Source organism: Engystomops pustulosus, chromosome 10 (genome assembly GCF_040894005.1).
Source record: "Engystomops pustulosus chromosome 10, aEngPut4.maternal, whole genome shotgun sequence".
Lineage (NCBI taxonomy): Eukaryota > Metazoa > Chordata > Amphibia > Anura > Leptodactylidae > Engystomops > Engystomops pustulosus.
This window is the reverse complement of record NC_092420.1, coordinates 63,994,777-64,018,377: the sequence shown is the minus strand read 5'-3', so window position 1 is coordinate 64,018,377 and position 23,601 is coordinate 63,994,777. Positions and strand designations below refer to the sequence as shown.

General features: G+C 41.6%; 1 protein-coding gene and 1 long non-coding RNA gene across 5 annotated transcripts in view; one reads left to right on the top strand and one right to left on the bottom strand.

Moving 5' to 3' along the window:
• Window positions 1–13,215, bottom strand: part of LOC140105037 (uncharacterized) — a 305,586-nt gene extending 292,371 nt beyond the window's left edge. For all 3 annotated transcript variants that reach the window (XR_011850481.1, XR_011850482.1, XR_011850480.1), the window contains exon 1: window positions 12,962–13,215. This is a non-coding gene — a long non-coding RNA (uncharacterized lncRNA). The remainder of the gene's footprint in view (window positions 1–12,961) is intronic.
• LOC140105034 (uncharacterized) overlaps window positions 13,215–23,601 on the top strand; it is a 307,035-nt gene continuing 296,648 nt past the window's right edge. The window contains exon 1 of one of the 2 annotated variants that reach the window (XM_072128886.1): window positions 13,215–13,474. In XM_072128886.1, the coding sequence (XP_071984987.1) occupies window positions 13,408–13,474 (67 nt within the window). In that variant the 5' untranslated portion in view covers window positions 13,215–13,407. The remainder of the gene's footprint in view (window positions 13,475–23,601) is intronic. The other variant, XM_072128885.1, reaches the window with a different exon arrangement.

Below are 23,601 nucleotides of genomic sequence, written 5' to 3'. Positions count from 1 at the left end.
CTGAAACCAGTGAAAAAAATTGTACATTCAAATTTATGACATTTTTGAGGCACAACGGTTGGCATAAAATAAAGAGGCACCAAGTATCAATTAAAACACTGAATTAGTTGGAAAAATATTTTTAATTTTAGGGTTATCATTGTGTAGCTGACATTTTAGCATCTCCTACTTTGCAGTGGCCATTTTGGATGTGCCTCAGGTAATGGAGAGTGGTGACTGTTTTGTCAAGTTGCATTGCTTAATTAGATAACAGTGTTCTCTAGAATCTTAAAATTATTTTGGCAGATGACAGCAATTTCACAGTTACAGTTTTTAATTTGAAATTTTCCCAAACTAAATGCAAGAGGCGCTGAGAGGCAAGAAAGTATAGGTTATGTACGTATTACAAAATGCTTAAGGTCAATGGCAAACGTAACATTGGAATGAGGAAGTTGACTTTTCATACGACTAGTACTGGCATTAAATAGATGCTAATGAAAAACCCTAGGGAGGTGCTCATTCCAGGACATAAAATGGCACATTCTACATGCCTCCTCTTATGTCACTTGTAATACATGTTACATTACTTGTCAACAAAATAGAAATTGCATTGAGAATATTTAACTCGTGGTATGGGTGGTACTACCTAAATAATATAGAAAAGAAAGCTTGAGTACAATGCTAGAATACAATAAAGCTTTTCAGACTCTTTAAAAGAGATTCTAAAAAAAAATGCTAATGTTTTTATTATGTTTAGATTTGTATGGTTTTTGTACATTTTGTCCTTGATTATTTGGGTAGCGATCTTGCTTTGTCTGCTGTCAACAGGATTCAGTTGTCATAAGCAAAAAGAGTGTTTAGATAAACCCCCAACAATGAGGTATCACTTATTGTTGAAGTCAACAGTTTTCGGTCTTCAAAATGTTCAAAATGGTCACATTTGCCGATTTTCACCACATTGGTGACTTTGCCAATTCACTCCGATTTTCACTTCAGGCAACTTTTCTTTCATCTTGTAAATCCAGATGCAGCAGAAGTGTTACTTTTCAATATGTTGCAAAAAAATGCACAGAAAAATCGTAGAACTTGGGTACAACTTTTCCAGACATTAACACCTCATGTGCCAAAGCTAAAACACACCATCAAGCTGTCTAAGCCAATATAAAAAAAAATATATATATATATATATATAAGTAAAAGACAAAAAAGAGCCAGGGCAACCATCAAAAAAGTACTAGTGGATTGGTGACTAGGCTGAGCTCAGTGGTAGGTTCCCTAGTAAACAGTGACCAGTCTGGGTTCACCCCATCTATATCCACAGCCCTTAATCTAATAAGATTATATCTTAACCTCCAAGATGCATCAACAGATCGGGAGAAATTGTCAGTGGTCTCATTAGTCACTGCAAAAGCTTTTGATTGCGTAGAATGGGGCTGTGCTTAAGAAGCTTGGGTTTGGCCCTAATTTTATTAAATGGGTGCAGTTGATGAATGTGACACCATCAGCCAGGCTTAAAGTGAATGGGAAGTGGTCAGATAAGTTCTATTTGCAGCGGGGCACAAGGCAGGGGTGCCTACTCTTACCATTGCTATTCGCACTTGCAATAAAGCCGTTAACTTGTATGGTGCGACAACAACGGGATATAAACATATTTCAATGTAATGGAGGGAACGCATAGCATTATATGCGGATGAAGTGTTGTTGTTTCTCTCAGATGCAAGACAGTCAATACCGATGGTAGAGAACATTTTCTCCAGGTTTGGGGACTATTCAGGACTGCGTATCAACTGGGCGAAATATGGGGTGATGCCCCTAACTTCTATTGATCATTCACAAGTACAGGGAGGAGAAGTTCCAGTGGTGGATAAATTCACATATATTGGGTTGCACATTACTCGAACAGTTAAAGACTTCATTGAGCTGAATCTGCTGCCCCTCTTACAAGAGATGCAGGCATGTATAGGGGTTTGGAATAAATTGCCTCTGTCTGCGTTAGGTTGTGCTAATTTAGTGAAATGGTCTTGATACCTCAGCTATTATATGCCCTACACAATGCCCCAGTATGGATCCCTCAATACTGGTTCTGTAGGTTTCACAGCATTTTTAGAGATTTAGTGTGGAAGAGAGGGATTTGGCACTTCCTAATGCTTGGGTTTATTACTTGGCTGCTCAATGCCAACACTTTGGAGGATGGGACCTGACGGGGGATACGTCATTTTTTGGGGACTCAGGAACCCATAGCAGCATTAGAAGTAGGATGTTTGGCCGGAGGAGTGCGTAATTGTTGGACTTTTAAACTCATGCAAAAGATATGGGACACGTATAAACATTTGCTGGAAGTGGGCCCTTGGACTAAGTTTACACCCTTGTGGGACAACCCGTATTTGGGAGAGGTATACATGCTGGAGAATATGCAAAGCTGTAGAAGGCAGGGAATTGGATACCTATACCAATTGTACAGATGAAGTGCTTAAGCCATATCAACAATTGACAGAGGAATTAAGGAGTTAGCAGGACTATGTTCTTTCAATCTTTGCAGATTGGGTATGTGAGAATACATAAATATGTTAATTAAGAGAGTAGTTCAGACCTATGGGGGAGGGCTGTGGGGGGGGGAGAGTTTTTCATGTTGGGGGAAATGTAATAATTTGTACATTTATATTGTATATATTACATTGTCACTGTATGTTATTGTATGACATATGTCATTTTAATTGTCTTGCTCTATGATTCCAAGTGCAAATAAACGTTTTCTGGAAGGAAAAAAAAAAAGAACCAGTAGTACTCCCATCACAGGTCTGGTCACAGCTCCAGGTAAAAGAGATTTGGTGCCGGAGAAAGTAACATGTGACCAGTGTTAGGGAACACCCCACAGCCAAAGCTGTAAATGTAAAAGAGGCTACAATTACGAAACACTTATTTGGCAATAAATAAGAACACCTCAGTGCAAAATACAACTAAGTGCATCTTGTTTTACTACAGGTAGTTTGTGTTTTTTTTTCTCTTTTACAAAGGTGTCCAAGATGTCCATAATATATTTTAGACTTCCCTAGGGTACTTGAACCCTAGGGGATCTGATCAGTGATACAGAGGGGGAAATACTTCAACTTAGGCCAGTTTCACACAAACATTTTTCTCTGTTTGTTTGCAATCTGTATCATACCAGTTCGGTACAAGTAGCATAGAGCCACATGCATTTCAATAGACAATACATCCATTTGAATGCATTTGAATGGATGTATTGCCCACCATATCATACACAAGAAAAAGTTAAAGCTTGTTCCATATTTCCTAGAAGTATGACCATCTCGCACGCTGCTCACTCCTCCGCTCTCCAGCGCGTGGCTGTTTGTTCATTAGTGTGAAAGAAGCCTAATAGCTGGTCCAAAGTCCAACTCCACAGTCTTATAGTGCACCTGGAAGATCATCCAGGATGATTTATCTTGTGCAGTGTGTATCTGTGGTGTATCAGTATCCTGCACTACTACTGTACTGCCTGAATAGAAGGTTTAAAAACAAAAAACTTTATTGTATCAATGTTATTAAAACCTCGGGCTACTAAATAGCCGTATCTTTACTGGACTCAGGCTCACCAGTGTGACTATCCTTTAGCCTCTGTTGTGATTAGGTGCTGAGAGCCACCAAGGGTTCTGGGATCACACACTGGACTAGAGTATGCCAACCTCAGCACTAAGTATGTCTGAATAGCATCCAGGTCTTATATCTGGCTGCTAAGGGTTAAAGCAAGCCAATGAATTGCCCATCTACATGTTTCCATGCCTTACGCGTTTCTACATCATCAGAGGCATACCAACATTAAGGCACATTCATGCAGCAGTACAGACGCCAGGACCACCAATGGTCGCTACAGAGCCGGAGAAGCAGACGAATGGCTGTGACTACCTGAGCGTTACTAGTTTTATGAACTATCTTAATTGACAGTTCTTAACAAAAACACAACAGAAAGGCAGGAGGAGGTAGAACCAGCAAAGTTTCTACCTGGTGCCTCTTAGGCAAGATGTCCTCATTATCACTGTGCTACAGAAGGGTTTTACTAGTACTGAGCTGTGCCCATATATATAGAATAGGGGTAGAAGTACTGAGCTTTGCCCATATTTACAGGTTAGGGGTAGTAGTACTGTTCTGTGCCTATACATCAGTTCCATCTGTACCAGCCCAGCCTGAACCTACTACCAGGTTGTGTGTTACCTTCCTGTCAACCGGCTCTCCAGGACTCTTCCAGCTTAAGAATCTGCTGTTAATCGTTTGGCCGTTGCCTGCTGTTAAATAAAGAACTATAGGTTGATTTGCACAATGTTGCCTCCGTCTGATCCCTGGATCCAGGCTGTTTACCACCATGGGCTTTCCCATCCATCACCCAGGGATTCATCCTACAGACACCTCAGGGGTTGCCACAGGGAGTAACCACTGCATCAGCCTCTCCCTCCATGTTTCTTGCACACACCACCTGCTGGAGACCTGCCAGGCTGTAGGTGAGCCCTTCGGTCCCCATACCATGCACCGTGACCACACCGTGCCCAGCCAGCAACTCTGGTATTCTGGCCACCGGCTGCCTTCAGGCCACCGAGAAAAGGCTAGGCCCCGGTGGGAGAAGTTGCACAGGATGGGAGTAGAAGTACTGAGCCCAAATATGCTGTACTGTATCCATGCATACAGGATAGAAGTACTGTGTAGTACTGCTGAGCCAAAGTGTAGTGTAGGGTAGTTGTTGTAGAGTTGTGTGTTTGCTGTTTCTGTATATACTAACAGGCGGACATACACACACAGAAAACACATACTTACCTCACACATGTGCGGTGCACAAACAGGACCTGCCAACAGGTAATATCACAGGTCGGAAAGGTAAATAGTAATGCTTGTGTGTTGGAGCGCCACCAATGTATTACCATAGAGTCTAGAGCAGGACTCCACTTCTCCCTGCATACAACGCTATCTTTTTCCTTAGGAGGGACAGAGCACTCGGCTCCTCAGTGGGCCCCTTAAAGTCCAGGGCCCCTAAGCCACCACTCACTTGCATCCCCATTAGCTATGCCTCTGATAACACCCTCTATAAGATTCCAATTAAGCAAATATTGCAGTACTGTATAATAAAATTCTACTTTCTATTTTTTTTCTATACAATATGCACCCTACACTGACGAAATTCTGAATAATTTATTATGATCATGGATGTAATGTACCCAAGTTTTTCCTAGTTGCTTATGATAATATGCGGCTCACTCTTTGGCAGCAGAAGACATTATTATACCACATTTGAATGCAAATCCCAGCACTCCTTAGGGTGAGATATTATCATGTTTGAACTTCTCCAGTTTAGAAGAATTTAAAAAAAAAAATAATTAGATTGAATTTTTCCTTTAAAGATATTATCAAATTATTAAAAGGAAACCTGATGATAGGTTCCTATTAATCTAATCCCTAATCTATCTTTATCTAACCCTATTATGTTTTCTAAACTTTATCTATCCAATATGTAAATATATCGGAAAGGGTACTGAGGCATGGAGTAGCTTCTCCGGGCAGTGGGAGCAAAGGCTACTCCACACCCCAGTAGCCTCTGCGATCCCTCCCTACCTACATATTCATGGTGTGCTCTTCACACTGCCCCCACTGTCCACTGCTCTGCGCAGGTGCAGTAGCTACAGAACCATTGTTGATACACATGCGAATAGTCCTGTCAGCACCGATTCTAGAGCTACTGTGCATGGATCTCTCAACCAGCCAAATAATTGGCTGTAGTCAGAATGCTGACAAATGCATTTTTAATATCAGCATGGCAGAGGCTATTGGAACCTATCATAACGTACAAATGACCATCCTGATAACAGTATAAAGGGGTTGGCTGCCTTTGGCAAAGTCTATGGGGTAAGTGGGTGACCCCAATACAGTCACCAATATTATACGTACTTTGTAAAACCTTCCTTGATGCCGCTGGAACCGTCTGGGAGCTGTGGGCACTTGCCAGCAGAATTTGCAGAATATCCTGCTGGCTTCCAGCAAATGGATGGGCTGTGCCATCATTATGTGCTGGTAGAAAGGGGCTGGGGTTGTACTTGGGGCAGACTTAAAAAGAAGTCCCTGCCTAGTTGGTTGTCAAAATCATGTGACCTGCAGCTCCTAGAGCCTCCTAGTGGATCTAAGGAAAGTATAATATACTTGACCTATTTAGGATCAGCCACTTACCCGTTTAAACTTTCCTAAATAATTTTTATATTTAACCCTCTTGATGCATTATTTCTGTTTATGGACCTCTGATACAGCTACAAGCGATATGGAGTCATATTAGTAGCTATAATGCACCTCCACATCTCAGAACCTACACAAATGTTTTAAAATCAACCTGAGCTTGGGTGGCAGAATTATGCTATAGTGGGGGCGGAAGGGACAGAACATTCGGTTGCAATTGACGGAAAGATGAATGGGGTAAAGTACAGAGATATCCTGGATGACAACCTCTTCCAGATAGCTCTGGACCTCAGACTGGAATGAAGGTTCCCCTTCCAACAAGACAATGACCCTAAGCACACAACTAAAATAACATAGCAATAACAACTCTGTGACCATTCCTGACTGGCCCAGCCAGAGCCCTGACCTAAACCCAATTTCGCATCTCTGGAGAGACCTGAAAATGGCTTCCACCAATGTTCACCACCCAACCTGAGGAAACTGGAGAGGATCTGCAAGGAAGAATGGCAGAGGATCCCCAAATCTAGGTGTGAAAATCTTGTAGCATCATTCCCAAGAAGACTCATGGCTGTACTAGCTCCAAAGCTGCTTCTACTCAAGACTGAGCAAAGGTGCTGAATCACCATGTGATATTCCAGGTTTTTTTTGTTTAATAAATTAGCAAGAATGTCTGTATTTTTTCTGATGGGGTGTACAGATTGAACTTTTTTTGATCTTACAAAATTGGCTGCAATAAAGCAAAGAGTGAAACATTTTAAGTGGTCTGAATACTTTCCGTATTCACTGTAACAACTAGCGGTTTACAGAAAAGCTGCTTAATTTCCACATATCTGTCCAATTCCATCCAGAGCAAGAATACTTGAGCTGTCGGCCGACTCTCTTAAAATAAACAAACAGTCATATGGAACAATAGGAGTGAGGGCCCTGTTCACATATAATAAATAGTGATGATAATGTGAAATCTTTTAAGCAAATCATGGCAGTTTGTGGGCAGGAAGTATTGTAACTTCCTTTAATTGTACAGATGAAATTTGAGAATTACAAAAAATCTTCCACTTTTAGATCAGAAATACTGTTGTGGATACTAAATAAATTAGTTTTAATGCTCAATTGCTATATTCTGCAAATAAAACATATACATGGAGTTTCCCATTATGCTTTGTGGAACTATCCAGTTTCTTATTGGTAATGGTTTGGTACTAGCACTGGACATAGTCTAATTAATTGAACAGCAAATCTGTCTTCACTAATTGCTGTAATGAGGTGTTAGGTATAAAATAATAATAAAAAGACAGTTCCGCTCTAATGATTTGGGGATGGCGAATTCTGATACATGGGGGAAATATATATCAGACGCTGGCGCTCCTCTGCTGCTATGGATATATCAGGTGGCTGATACCTCCTAATTTATCCAGGACCTGGTATGGAATTCTGCCCTCTTTCCCCAGGGGTAATATTCACAATTTTTGTGCACCAGGAATTGCATTTTATTTCAGGGCACGTACCGAGGTGGCTGCCTGTATGGCGGCTGCAGGTGTTATGGTAGCCTGGGTCAGCAACAAGTAACAAGAAGGAAGGAAGGATGAGATGGTGGTTGGAGACAAGGTTTCTCCCCGGGGCATGTGACTAGCCCTGCTCCTTTTTTGGAAAGCTTACAAAAGCAGGAAAAAAAAAAAAAAAGGGTAAAATGTTTTCCATTGGAGGGCAAGCAGGGCCGTAGATTGGCTGGCTGTTGCGATATTCAGCTCCTAATTGATAGTAGATAGTGTTGTACCATGCAGCCTAGCTAAGCGATTTACTATGCAAAAGGGGCCTCATTACCTGAATTAGGGTAATTTGGGGAAGGTAAGGGGGTAGACTCCTTGGGCAGAAATTCTAGGGACCAGATTTAGTAATGGCCCAACTGTAAGACATTACATGCACAACAAACAAGTATTCAGTGCAATCCTTCTTATGTCATGCACCCAGTGCCTCGCGAAAAATGTAATGAATTAGCATATAGACTAATATGTCTGTATTCTGTCCGAGACTAGAACATCAGACGTACTAGAAAATTGTATCTATACAAAGGAATTTGGATAAATCTACGCTAAAAATCCAAGCAATCCACAGTAAACTGTATGCAGCAGTATAAGACCAGGAGAAACTAAAGTCAAACTATAGAAGAAAGTTTAAGAGGCTCAAAAGTTTAGGTAGGCATCTGCCAGGGCAGAAGGAAAGGAGCAGTTTTTGCATCAAATAGCCTCTATCAGTGGCAGAATGAGCTGGTATGACATCAACCAAGGTCTTTCAAGACAGGGGGAAGAGCATCTATACGTAGACACAATTTAATATTGGATCTACTGGACTTGCAATCATGTGATCACACACAACATTCTTGTTCTTGTAGGTTCAGCAGTTAATTTAATATACATGTATCAAGAGAATGAAGAGGGGGAGGAGCAATTTGTGAGGAGGAGAAAGATTAGGGGTAGTGTTTTTTAGAAAGATGGTGGCACAGACTAAAGAAAGAAGAGGACACAGGGATCAGGTTAGATGAAGAGGGGGCTATTGGGTGCAGCCTGTATGAACAGGAAAGGGACATTGGGTACCGTCTGTAAGGCCTCATGCACACAAACGCTAATTTAGCCCCGTGTCTTAGCCTAGTGCCTCTGAGGAAAAAAAAGTCAGAAAAATTCCTACTCTTGACTGTGTTTGGGGCTCTGCTCTTCCATAGAAACTTATGGGGCTACCATGGTGTTTTATCACCGTGTCATTCGTATTTGCGGTAGGTTGTTTTTTTGTGGATATGCAAATACGGATAACATACAGGTGACATACGCCTGCTTTTGCGGCCATATGGTGGAAACACCGGGAAATACTGTTGACACATGGGCCAAAAAATGGCCAATACTGTGTGAGAGAGAATACAGAAGACAAGGGGGTGAAGCTATGTGAAAAAGAGGGGACACAGTGAAGGGCGGCATTGAGTGTGCGAGGAAGTATACATTTAAGTATACAGGGATATGGGGACACCAGATGTGTAAAGAGGAAGGAGATACAGTATGTGTGAAAACAATGGAGACATTAGTGTACAGGTATTGCTGTAGAATTATAGATGGTATTAGTTCAAATCCCATCCATAAATAGTATCTTATCATACTCCGTCCTAGGGTTACGTTGGCATTGCAAGAATTGGCCAAAAATTAATGATTACTGAAAATTGTAAAGGCTCGCTCACATGAATGAGAGCACCGTCAGGCCGCATTCACACTCAGCCTTTTGGTTGTTTTTACATTGCGTTATGAAATGCATTATAACAGCTGAGGATAGGCGATATGCATTACTACATTACTGTTAACATTTGCGTTTTCAAAACGTGATGTGTTACAATGTTTTAACATACACATTTTGTTAACATATTGTTAACGCATGTTCACATTGTGTTAAAGGTTGCGATTTGTAAATATAAATGTTAACAGTTATGTAATTAGGCAAAACACTTCTCCTCGGCTGTAGTAACACATTTCAAAATGCAATTTAAATGCAACGTGTGAACCCACCCTCAGAGGGCCACCCTCAATTGCAGCACAAAATCTGTGGAAGGTCCGCACATCCAAACCTCTTAGAACAAACTTGCTTATTGTAGCATCAAAAATTTTACAATAATCCAAAAATTATTCCTGCACACATGGAATTGCAATCAAATTTCCTTACTATAACCTAGCAAATTATGGAGCATGTGAAAATTTATTTCTGGCAAGGATTCACATACCGCATATACGTGTATAAGCCGAGTTTTTCAGCCCAAAAGATGTGCTGAAAAACCTCACCTCAGCTTATACAAAAAAACCCAAAAAACTTATATACTCACCCTCCGGTGGCCCCGATGCTTCGCGCGGCCCCCTGTGCTAGCTCCGTACTCAATGCGCTAGCACTGCGTGTGACTGTGCCCTAAAGGAATTCTCTGGTTTTATTTTAAAAAAAAACACAGTGGCACATGTGCCGTTTTGGCTGTGTTTGCAAACGCAGACCAAACCGCACCCACCAGGGCAGGCCACTTTGCCGTTTTTATGGTAACGACTGCGATCGGGAAAGAGCCGCCGGTGTTTTTAATTCAATGCAAAACACCGGCGGCTCGTTCGCGATCGCAGGCGTTTCTGGGCCGCCCCGGTGGGTGCGGTTTGGACTGCGTTTGCAAACGCACCCAAAACGGCACGGTGTCCCACCACCCTAACCTGTTCATCCAGAGTGCATTGTTCCGACGATCATGCACCCTGGCTCGATTTATTAAGATTGTGTGCCTGATATCCTGCATGTGTCGCTTCCCCGCTCAGGTCCGACAGAGTTCACCTTCTTCTCCCTGGTGCATTGTCTTGCGACACAAATTGAAAGTTAAATCCCACGCTCAGTCCGAATCCGTCGAATCATCTGACGGCATGCCCCCCAGATTTCTGTCTCAAATCCCGAAAACTATGAACCAGTCTAACTAAATTGCGATCTGCGACCCTAAGTAAATAAGCCGCATTCTTTCTTTCAAATGACAGCGCCACCTCTGTCCATTGGTTGTGTTTGGTAGTGCACATGGGCTCTTTTGATGTGGATAGAACACTGTTTCAATACCACACTCAACCTATGGGCAGCTTTGACCCCCGCTTTCATAAGGCACCAAGCATTTTTCATTTTGTTATTTCATCCTGGACAACCCCGCTAATGCTTAGCTATTTGGGAAAGGTGACAGGGAAGTGTTGTACACAATGGTTTATGTACCAGTGATTTCTGTTTGCAAAAAATGTTGCAACTGGAAAAAAAGTTTCTTGCAGATGTGTTTCCACTGAAACAATGCAAATGTTAATGTAATGTTGACACCAAATTCACATTTTAACACACCGGGGCGTACCACACTCTGATTTCATATGTGTTTCTATGGAAATACATGCGATCGGTAACCAGTTCCTCTTGTTACCGTTCGCATGATTTTCATGCGTTTGACAGCACCCTCGGCACATGCTAGGGCACAAGGGGCGGGGCTCGGGCTGATCGCATATGCGGTTCCAGAGAAACGCATGCGATCGGGTTATCAATCGCATCTGTTTCCCAGAAAACGCATATGCAATCGGCCCGAGCCACGGCCCCTATGCACTAGTGGAATGTTTGAACGCGCTTTTGCCCTGTTTTCAAGCAGTCAAAAGCTGTCAAAAACGGATGCGTTTTCAAAAAAAGCATGCGTTTTTTAACGCATGCGTTTTTTGACGGACTGCTAAGTCTGTTAACTTGGCGTTTTTTAAGGTGCATTTTTGAAAACGCATGCGTTTGTAGTCTTTCAAATCGCATGTAATTACATGCAAAAACAGCAGGGAAAAGATCACCATGTTTTTACACATTCCATGAGACACTGCCACCAATTAAGGCGCATCAAGCATTGCGTTTTTCAAAACACAAACGCAAGCAAACATTAGAAAGACACAAAAGTAAAATCACACGTGTCACCAGCCTGAGGGCGCGTTCACACGTTGCGTTTTGGTTGCGTTTTCATTGCGTTTGGAACGCATATACAACAGCTGATGTGAGGTAATTTGCCTAATTACATTACCGTTTACGTTTGTAAACGCAATGTTAACGCATGCGTTAACAAAACGCATGCGTTAACACGTTGTTAACGCATGCGTTAACATCGCGTTTACGATGCGTTTTGTTAACGCATGCGTTAACAGTGATGAAATTAGGCAAATCACCTCTCCTCAGCTGTTGTATATGCGTTTCAAACGCAATGAAAACGCAGGTCAAAACGCAACGTGTGAACGCGCCCTCAGGGCGCGTTCACATGTTGCGTGTTCATTGCGTTTGAAACGCATATACAACAACTGATGAGAGGTGATTTGCCTAATTACATTACCGTTTACGTTTGTAAATGCAATGTTAACGCATGTGTTAACAAAACGCATGCGTTAATGTGTTGTTAACGCATGTGTTAACATCACGTTTACGATGCGTTTTGTAAACGGAAATGTTAACAGTGATGTAATTAGGCAAATCACCTCTCCTCAGCTGTTGTATATGCGTTTCAAACGCAATGAAAACGCAGGTCAAAACGCAACGTGTGAACGCGTCCTGAGGACACGGTTACACGGTGCTTTTTGGTTGCGTTTTCATTGCGTTTTGAAACACAATACAACAGCTGAGGAGAGGTGATTTGCCTAATTACACTACTGTTAACATTTGCATTTACAAACTGCAATGTAAACATGATGTTAACACGTGTTTGAGATCGTGGTGATCGCATATGCGTTTTCAGAGAAATGCATGAGATCGGGTTATCAATCGCATGCGTTTCCCGGGAAACACATATGCAATTGGCCCAAGCCCCACCCCCTGTGGGGGTCATCTAGAGATGACAGAGTAAATATCCAACCATGTCACCCAGAGCCACATTGAACGTCATGTACAAGTCAGGTAATATCACCCTTGTAAACCATTCAAACCTGCGTTCACACTGTGGAGTATTTTTGCAGATTTGCTTAACTTTTAATACAAAAAAATAACACGCTTAAAAAAATAATAATATAATTTTGATGAGTTTGTGACAGCATTTTTGATATGTCTGTTTCGCCTGTAAAATCTGTGTGGGGAAAAAAAATTACATTTGTAAAAGGGGATTTTCTTGCATTTCGAAACACAACAGAACTGCAAGAAACCCCTGCCTATACCATGGAAGACACTGCAGGAAAGAGGTAGTAAAACAAGGTACAGTTATTACTGCTAATCTTCATCTGGCGTATAGTAATGCTACGTCTACCTTTTAGCAATTTGCGCCAAATCTACAGCATCACACAACATGTCCCACTGCAAGAAATGTGCTGTCCACAGATATTCTTTCTGAAGATATCAGTAGTAATTGTGGGTCAGGGCTCACTTGTTCTGACTTCAGCCATGTTTACAAGTGGAAGGAGTCTTCTCTTCTTTTTCTTTCACTTTCGTTCAGCTGCTCGGCCCCTCCCTATGATTGGGCTGAGTAATGACAATTATTTAAACTTCCTTCATAACAAAGATCAGCTGATAGGAAAGCAAGAAGACAGTGACAAGACAAAGCACTGAATCCTCAGGATGTATGGAGCGTAATATACAGAGCTGAGGGGAATTTATGTCTGAAACACAACTCCTGTCAGACACAAACACTGAGGCAAACCTTGCTTGTGCCTTCTGAGGAAGTTTCTAGAGAAATCTAAGTTCTCCCAAAGGGAAATGGACATTGATTCTGTTTCTATTGTGGTGACCGCCAACTTGGATGCTGCTCCCATAGAATTTACAGGTAAACGTTATCCAAGTGATAACTTTCATTTTCCTTTGGATATTGCTGCTTTTACTTAGAGGCCTTCTTCATTGTTCAATAAGTCTCTAGTTTACATCGATCCAAATCTAAATGCAGCATAAATGTTGGTGAGAAATCTGCACATTGAGGGTGCATTCCCACTTTTAGTTTTTACAGATGCAGTTTTCGATGTCCAAACCAGGAGTGGAGTGAAAAAAGGAGGAGGAGCTTCTCTCACTGGTAGGTGCTCACCCATTCTCATCCACACCTGCTTTTGGCTTTGAAAACTGCATCTGGAAAACTGAATGTGAAGACGCAGCCTGAGGGCGCGTTCACACGTTGCGTTTTGGTCGCGTTTTCATTGCGTTTGAAACGCATATACAACAGCTGATGAGCGGTGATTTGCCTAATTACATTACCGTTTATGTTTGTAAACGCGTTGTTAACGCATGCGTTAACATCGCATTTACGATGCGTTTTGTAAACGGAAATGTTAACAGTGATGTCATTAGGCAAATCACCCCTCCTCAGCTGTTGTATATGCGCTTCAAACGCAATGAAAACGCAGGTCAAAACGCAACAATGTGTTGCGTTTTTGACGCATTCCACTTGCTTCAGCCTTGATTACATGCTAAGATTACATTGCATTTCCACTGCATCTGCTAAAACCCAATGTAACCTTAGCATGTAATCAAGGTTAAAGCCAGTGGATTGTGTCAAAAACTCAACGCATCGTGTGAATTGGCCCTGAGGCTGTGTTCACATGATGCGTTGCATTTTTGGCACAGCAAAAGACCCGTTTGCTACTGCATTTTATAATCCTAATTGGATGAAAGCAATTGCCTTCTGCACCCTTGAAAAATGCATTGAAGTTGGAACTTTTTAATCGCGGTTTGTGTGCTTTTTTTAAAAAAAAACACAACATGGAGACAGGAGGGCCGCAAACACATGCTTTTAAAAGGGATAAAAAAAAAATATAAAACTAAATGCATTGTGTGAACGCGTCCTTTAAAATATATCACTTAATTGGAAATGAAGTTATTATCAGACCGAGGCTGCATTTTCTCCAGGGATTATAGCTTGCTGTGATGTCGACAGGAAGCTACTGTAAGGGTGCGTTCACATGTTCCGCTAGCGTCACGTTCATAACGCGGCGCTAGCGCACAGGGGGCGGGACTCGGGCCGATCCCATATGTGTTCACAGGTATTAGTTTTGATACCTTAAAAAAAGAGTTAGACCAAATTATTAAAGCTTTCAGGTATGTAACTGTTACATTTTTTTTTTTTCATTGATATGAGTTTTTAAATTTTTATGGATGGTTCAAAATTGGCACTTGAGACATTTGGAATATTTTTTTTAAAGAGCATAATATTTGAGGCTTCCTGGGGATATGGTTATTAAATGGTTAATGCCAGTCGCTAATAGGAAGTGTCACGTACAGCTCTTGTAATACGTTTAGAAATGCAATGAAAGGGCCTGGGATCACGTCTATGCTTTACTTTAATGCAAAACACAGGCAGCTTGTTCCAGATCGCAGGCATTTCCATAGAAAGGCTGATGCGATAGGGCCTCGGCCCGCCCCAGTGAGTGCAGTTTGGTTTGCAAACGCAGCCAAAACGCAGCGTGGGACAGTGCCCTTAGGCCGGCGCCACACGTGGCGCTTTTGTCTGCGCTTGCAAACGCAGACAAAGTCGCGCCCACCGGGGCGGGCCTCGGCCCGATCGCATCGGCGTTTCTATGGAAACGCCTGCGATCGGGAACGAGACGCCAGTGTTTCGTGTTAAATTAACGCAAAACACCGGCGGCTCGTTCCCGATCGCAGGCGTTTCCATAGAAACGCCGATGCGATCGGGCCGTGGCCCACCGCGGTGGGCGCGACTTTGTCTGCGTTTGCAAGCGCAGACAAAAGCGCCACGTGTGGCGCCGGCCTTAGGCTAGTGCCACACGCTTTTTACTAAGTGCGTTTTCAGATCGTTAAAAACGCATGCGTTTTTTCCGAAATTGCGCAATGAAAAACGGACAAAAACGCATGCGTTTTTAACGATCTGAAAACGCACTTAGTAAAAACGGCCCAAAAACGCCATGTGTGTCTTCACCCTCAGAGAAGTTCAAACCTGTACCTGGCAGTTAGAGCTTTATGGGTGGGTCATATGATGTAGATTAGGCCCCTTGTCCATGTACAAGTTTATTTGCGCAAACTTCATCCGTGTTACCGGCCGAATGTAAAGTGCTTGCTGGTAAATCCCACACATGCCCAGAGCAAGTTTGTTACAATAAATCAGCTCAATTACCAAAGGGCCTTAGAGGTATAAACTGACTTTCTGTAGGTGGAACCATTCAAATTTTGCTTGAGCATGTGAGTCCTTCGCAACATCACTGGCGATAGCGATTGTACACTATAGAATGGAACTATAACACTTTAAGGGCAGCACGGTGGCTTAGTGATTAGCATTACAGCCTTGCAGTGCTGGGGTCCTGGGTTCAAGTCCCAGGGTCAACATCTACAAAGAGTTTCTATGTTCTCTGGTTTCCTCCCACTCTCCAAAACATAGTGGCAGGTTGACTAGATTGTGAGCCCCTTTGGGGACAGGAACTGATCTGGCAAGCTCTGTGCAGCGCTACGTAATCTGTGTAGACTATATAAATTTATTAATATTATAAGGGCGTCTTGCCATAAAGACTCACTGAGGGTTCCTTTTCATTTTTGCCGGCAAGACTTTCAAATGAGACTGGAAAACCATAGTCAAACCGAGACCAGGGCGGTGGGATCACACACTATGAAAACCACAGCATTGTGTATGAGCCCATACTGTTGAATCAATCCATAGCTGTATGTAGGGATCCTTCCTGCTCAAATCACCTTGTAAAAATATGCTAACAGGCCTGAATGGCTCTGGGGTTGTAACCAGAGCCTCTAAGTGCTACCAATTCACAGGCTGTTACAATGAGCAGAACATGTCATGCCCATTTCACTGGCTCTCACCACCTCTTTGTTTGTGTAGTCTAGTAGTAGGGAGTGCAGGGGGAGGGGAGACCTGCTCTACTCATTGTAACAGCCTGTGAAGCTACAGCACTGAGGGGCTGTGCAAATGCCCTTCACCCATTAGAATAACTATAAGGCCGCGGTCACACGTACCGCTAGGCGTCCGTCATAACGCGACGCTAGCGCACAGGGGTAGGTCCTCGGCCCAAACGCACATGCATTTCCAGGGAAACTCATGCGATTGTTAAGCCGATCGCATGCGTTTCTCTGAAAACTCATGTGCGTTCGGGCCGAGGACCTTCCCTATGCGCTAGCGTCGCGTTATGAACGGACGTCTAGCGGTACGTGTGGCCGCGGCCTAAAAGTTGATGTTAGAAGGAAGGAGGCCATGGATTGCAAAGAAAATTGCCACAGTCACAGTACCTTTATCTATCTATCCTTGTTTATCCATGCTGAATTGTGATGGTAGATTTCACATTTGCACAAATAAGAATAGAAGATCTTGTAGGAAAAGGCTCTATTTGGCGTAGGTTCGATTTTGCTAGATTTCATATTTGATCTGATGAAATTTCAGTGCCTGAACACGAATAAAGGGGAGAAACTAAATATTCGTATTTGCCATTGTTAACAAATGTTTTATTAGTGTATGATACAATTTGGTATACTTTGATGTAATAGTCTTTACTAAATTATAGATTCTTCCTCTTCACTCATGTGTTTCCTCTGTTTAATGCTTGGCAAATATCTTAGCACTTCTAAATCTTCAATCTTCATGCAATATTTCTGTCAAATTCCAACCATTTCTTTTTTGGCAAAAGTTTGTTCTTTAATATAAGCACTTAGATTTTTAACACATATTTAAATGCAGCCAACATGTAACAAAAATACTAATGCAAAATCCAATAAAGTAATTTAAGACAAATCTATCTCCAAATGTTCTAATGGGTTATTCAGTTAGTGCTTACAGTAAGTCCTTTCCAGATGTTAAAATTACCTGAATTTGTAAGCAGTGAATTAATTGACATAAATCTTCAGTATATAAGGAGGGTTTTACCTTCTCAGATTCCTTTTATCTCCTCTACCCTTGTTTTAAGCACATCAGATACAGTTCATTTAAAAGCCTTTTTTTCATAAATGTAAAAGCTACAAATGCAAAGCCGAGATAGAGGACTCCTCTGACTCCAATATTTGCTTTTAACACTTGTGTAACTTTAGGATTCTGGCAGTGTATGAGTTCTAAAGAGCTTATGCTGGCTTTCTTCCAAGGATATTCACTTTATCCAAGAGGAAAGCACGGACTGAAAACAGTAGATCTTAAGAAAAATGCAGGGTGCTCTTTAGTGCATATGCACATGTTCCCCAAATGATGAATACATATTAATTGGGGTGTAAAATTTCAACAAATGGTATTATTTCCATGCCTCGGCTGCCAGTCTGCCCAGTGGGGCATATTCCTGATGGGCTGCTCACAAAGTGGCCTGCTCTGTTTATTCTACCCCAGACCTGTACCATAAATCAGTTGTTCCGTAAGAGGCCATGGTAGTTCTGTAAGTGGTTCAGGTGGCTGCTTCACTTTTCGGCTTTCCCATATAGTCCACTGCTGATGACATGTACATTGGCTGTCCCCAGAAGTCTGATCCCTGGAGAAGACTTATCATTCTTGCCTTTTCTCTGCCCTCTCCTGTGGTAATTACAGTTAAGAAATTAAAAACTACACCATACACACACAAGTGACTACTGTTATCCAACTGGCTTGTTATCCAGTCAGATAGGTTTATCTTTAGCCTAACCCTTACTTAAAATCCTCAGTTGGATATATTGCCATTTCTGATAGGTCACCTCCAGCTGGTAATGTAATAAAACACTGTCCTTACCGAGAGTTCATGCACAGTTCAGGCTGGGGCACACTATCAGTACACTTGGTTGTTAATTTGTCCCAAAATAAGCTCCTGCCCTCACAAGGGCAATTCCATGACCATCCCTAATGTGTCAGTCCTAGTCACGTGTGTGTGTGTGTGTGTGTATATGGTGGTGTAATCAGAGTAATAAGTTATATTTTGGTCACTGTACCCCTCTGTTTTTGGCTTTCTAATATATATTTATTTGGAGTGACTTGTTCTTGTATTTAGCAAGTAATGGTCGTATGCTTTATCCAGATTAAAGGGAAAAACCTCATCCAAATACCTGGCAATGTTTTACTGGTATAATGTGTGTCAACAGTGTAAATGAATGTGGTAGTGTTTAATGTATATGTGTAAAGTTGATTGCACATTGTAGTGTAATGATGCTTTTCCCACAACATTTGGAGCTTCATAAGGCACATTTTCTTTTTGTTTTTGCTACATCTTGTGGTGCATGTGTTCACCATGGTCTAGTTTATTGAAGTATTCTCTGAGTTAGTACTCTATTACAGATGTGTAAGTCACAAAATAGTCAAATTTGGAGCAAATAAGTTTTTGAAATGGCTGAGAACTGTTTGCAAATCTTTGTGGGAAAAAGTCGCAAATTCACTGAACTGGGATATATTAAAAAGGCAAAATTCCTAACTAGCAGAAAATTAAAAGAACCCAGGGGGCAAAGCCAAAACTGAGATACATGTGCCCTATGACTTTTATTGTAGGAAAAGTGTGTGTGTGTGTGTGTGTGTGTGTGTGTGTGTGTGTGTACATATATATTGAGAAAAGGGATCTCCTTTTTTCTCTGGTTATGAGACTTCTGCTCAGTGATGGCTGAGAATTTATGATGGCTCGTTCAGATGGGAGAATCTGTGGAACATGCAGGATATTTACAAATGTAGGCATTCTTCCTGCACATATATTCACAAGGAACATTTAAAGAGAACCCGTCATGCAAAATAACCCCCCTAAACTAAATATATTTTCATAAACTGCCATTAGAGAGCATTGCCTCTATCCCTTCATTGTCCCTCTACATGCCTGTAAACCTAAGCAATGAGGTCCTAAAGCTGTATGCAAATGACCTGTGAAATGTCCAATGAAGCATTAGCATATTCAAGCTGTCCACTCTATTCATGAGTGGGAGGCACAGCCACACCCCCAGTGCATGACTGACAGCCTGTATAATGATGTGAGGCTGTATAATGATGTGCTTGCTGGTGGCCACGCCCCCTGCAGCCTGTGTCTGCATGTGTGTGTGTTTGGAGAGATACAGCAGCTCCAGGCAGCCATGTTACAGCAGAACATGTCAGATTCATGTGTAGCTGATGTCTGTGTCTCTGTGTATTAGGAGGATGCAGCATGTCAGCAGATGACATACACACACTAGCCATGATTTACTATACATTACACACAGACATGAGCAGGGGGAGGAGAGGGGAGGGGTAACAGGGGTGACATCACTGCCTCTGACCATGTGACCAGCCTCATTTACATGATAAAAAATAGATGATTTTATAATGATTAATGTATGAAATAACTAGATAAAGGCTGGGATGGGATCCTTGTGAGCTGCTCCAACAGGTAGTAGTGACAGGACAAGTGACACAGACCTGATGACAGGTGTCCTTTAATATGTTATGGGCAATAATGCAGTTTCTGGTCAAAATGGATACATGCACACAACTTAGGACTAAGAACACAATATGGGGGATTTATCAGCACAACATTTATCAAGGCTTTTAGACTTTTTTGCCATTTTTCCAACTTGACTGAGGAGTGTTTGCTTCTTGAGAAAGAGGTGTGGTCTGTGAAAAATCGTTCATGCGCCAACAAAATTCTGGTCCACAGCTTAGACAAAGGAAAACTAAGGCTGTTGGTTACTACTTTAGACATAAACTGCACCAGAATTTTTCATCACCGTGATAAATATGGCACAGCAAAAGACTTGTGTTTTCTAGTTCGAAACTGGAGGAACCCGAGACGCATGCCCGATGCCTTCAGCAGCCAATTTCCTTCTGTGTCTAACTGTAAACTATCTGTGCGTGCTTCTGCATGCTCAGAACATTTACACCGCACTAAAATACATTAGTATTACAGTGCAGTGTATTGTACTTGAACCAGCAATCAGTGGGAGCTCCTTAGCCCCTAGCGGTCGCTATGACTTGGCTGTACGTCATGGTGAAGTAACTACCCGCACCTCATGATGTACAGTTACATCAAAGTGCGGGAATGGGTTAAACTATTGATGAGTGGACCTGTGCAACTTTGCATTGGCTGCACCCAACCTTGAAAAATCTATCCCCACCAGTAACATTGCCGGTAATAACTGTTTAAATGCTGCCGGAATATTGAATAGAATAAAACTTTTTAATCCCATTGGGAAATAGTTTTGTGCATTATTACATTAGGCAAGGCATGAACAGTGATTCACATAATAAACACAAATAGCATTACAATTACTACTTTAATTTGTTTTTGGGGGGGCTGAGGGTGTGACTTAGTCCTTCTCTTTCACCACTGTATTGTTAAATGGTTTTATTGCCTTTGCGATGAAGGAGTAGTGGAACCTCATGGTATGGCAACACCCCTGATGGTAGCAATGACTTATGTTGCTGCATTAGTGTGTCGTGTAAGGGGTGATGGCATTTTTCGCAATGGGGCCAAATTTACAAAGGCTTATAATTTGCCAGACTTCCTCTATGGGATGCAACATCTACCCAATAGTGCTCTGGGTTCTTCGGATAACCTTGTTGAGCCAGTTCTTTTCTGTACTGTTTAAGCCTTGTTCTCGCAGTGACAGGGCCCTCCAATTTTTATTTATTTATTTTTTTGCTTTTTACCCAGGAACAGTGGGAAGGTGGGTCACCAGATCTGGTCCCTGGAATAAAAATTTTGGGTACAGCCAGTCCCCGGATACAAAAAGATTGGGGACCACTGATTTAAAGATGCTATTGGTGCTCTTTTATGGCTTTCCATTGCACCAAATAAACATATGTCAGTGCAAAGTTACTTTGACATGGACTCTGCTACCCACCAATCCATTATATGCATAGACTAGTAGTCACAATATGAATGAATTCATGATTTCTGATTTGGCGCAAATTTACACTAGTGCCCACCCTGGTTTATTTTGCCACTTTTGATGGTCCCAAACAACCCACACACCTAAAAATACTGCAAACAGATTTATCAAGGGCCAAAGCCACTTTAATAAATATGACTGCAGCTGAGATTCAAAGACAAACATAAACTGTCGTAAGGAGATGCCTAATGATAAATTGCCCCCCCCCCCCCCCCCCGATGAGTTCAGCTTTCATGCATTTGAGGATTGAACTCCTTTTTTGTAAGTTTTCTTAATGGCACATTTTAAAACCTGCTCTGGCTTATGTAAACCTATATTGCCGCTGTAAGAATATAGGAGATTATGACTTCACTCATCATGAAGGGGGGGGGGGACCTAAAAATAAAAATGGTGAAAGCTAATGGAAAAGACAATATGTATTAAAAGGAAAAATGTCCAGATTAAATTGTTCTCGACATATACAACAATGATCCAATTTTGTGACCTTGAGGACAAATTCAGATCTGCATCAAGATTTCAGCATCGGCTGTCGGCTACATTTACATTATAAAATGTCTTTTTATGCATAAAGAAAGTAAAATGCTTTCTATAATAGCACATAGTCGATTTCCTTACTGACAAGATGAATAAATCAGAAGACGTTTACACTCTGAGTCTGGGTTTTGATACATTAAGATATTTTTACATGTAATGTGCACAATATAAATGAATGACTCTTTATGTTTATGTTTACCCCCAGGAATACAATTTGTGAAGCTGATTTAAGACCGTACCAATTCCAAATGTGTTTTTGGATTACAACTTGGTGTTTCTGCCATTCCAGTGGTTGCTAGTTTTAGAAATCTCAGCCCCGAATTTGTGAGGTTGATTGTGGAGCTTTACATAGGTGTTTCATTTTGCTGGTTTCACACCTTTTTACAATATATACTGCAGGTCATATCCAAAATCTATGTATGTATACCGTCTAAGATATAAAGTCTATATAATATTTGTATTAAATTGCAGCATTTACTGTAATGGCATATTGTATAAGACATAACTTCACTGCTTATACTAAAAAAGGCAGTAATTTGTCAAAACCTTAGGTGAGAGTTACAGGCTAATTTGTAGCAAATATTGTGTATTTTAGTTATTTTCTTCTTCTTCCTTTTTTTTTTTTTTTTTTTTTTTTTTTCAGTTCTGAAAAGTGTTTAGATAAGTGGTTTACACCAGATTTCTTAATGGATTGTGCCACTATTCTGGCACCAATTATTGGGTAGAAAGTAGGCCATAACAATTATGTTGGCAAGAGGTGAAAACTGTATGCTACACTCAAACCCCCTCTCTTTCAATAAGTACCAGTTTTCTCACCAATTTTTATTACACACATTTATAAAAATAATGGTGCAGTGGCTGCTAAATTCTGGTGCTATACAGGTGATCCATTGCTGACCTCATGTGCATAGTGAATTAGATGATATCTTGCTGATAGACTCACCCTGGGACACAACTCATGTCAGTTTTTTAATCCCTTATTTCTAGTGTGGATTGGACCTGAATTGCAAAGTACCAAATGTGGCCATCTTGGCACCCACAACTATGTTCAGAAAACACAGTGAGCTAGTTGATTGGCTGATGAGAAGCCCTAACATCCACAACAATGTCCTTTATTGGCGTGGCTGAGATTGGCTAGGCAGGACATGTGACCCTTCTGCAAGGGTCACATGTCTCGGCACCATTTCGGAGAGGAGACAGAGCTAGGGAGAGAATTTTCAGGGCACTTGAGTAGGTTGAGAAGGCTGCTGAGACCAGTAGAAATCTGAAATAATTGCCTTTTTTTAGGTCACTCTGAAGACCTGCATGTTCTAATAGACTGGTAGTGTGAGCTAGTTATTTAGAATGCACATAGTAGTAAGACTGGTTGTGTACTATATCAGTCCTGGTGCTATTTGCATCATACTGTGCTGCCTTCAGGGGCATAACTATAGCCATTACAGCCACTACCTTCAAAGTCCAGGGGCCTGTGATGCCCTTACCATGAGCAAATCTAAATTGCTCATGCGTTCCAGCGCAACTTCATCACAGGGTCCAGCCAGAGAGGAGTTTTACTAATTTTACTTAGCCTGGGTCTCCCGCACTTCTGCCATATGCATGTGTACAAACTGTGCGTATGTATATACTTTT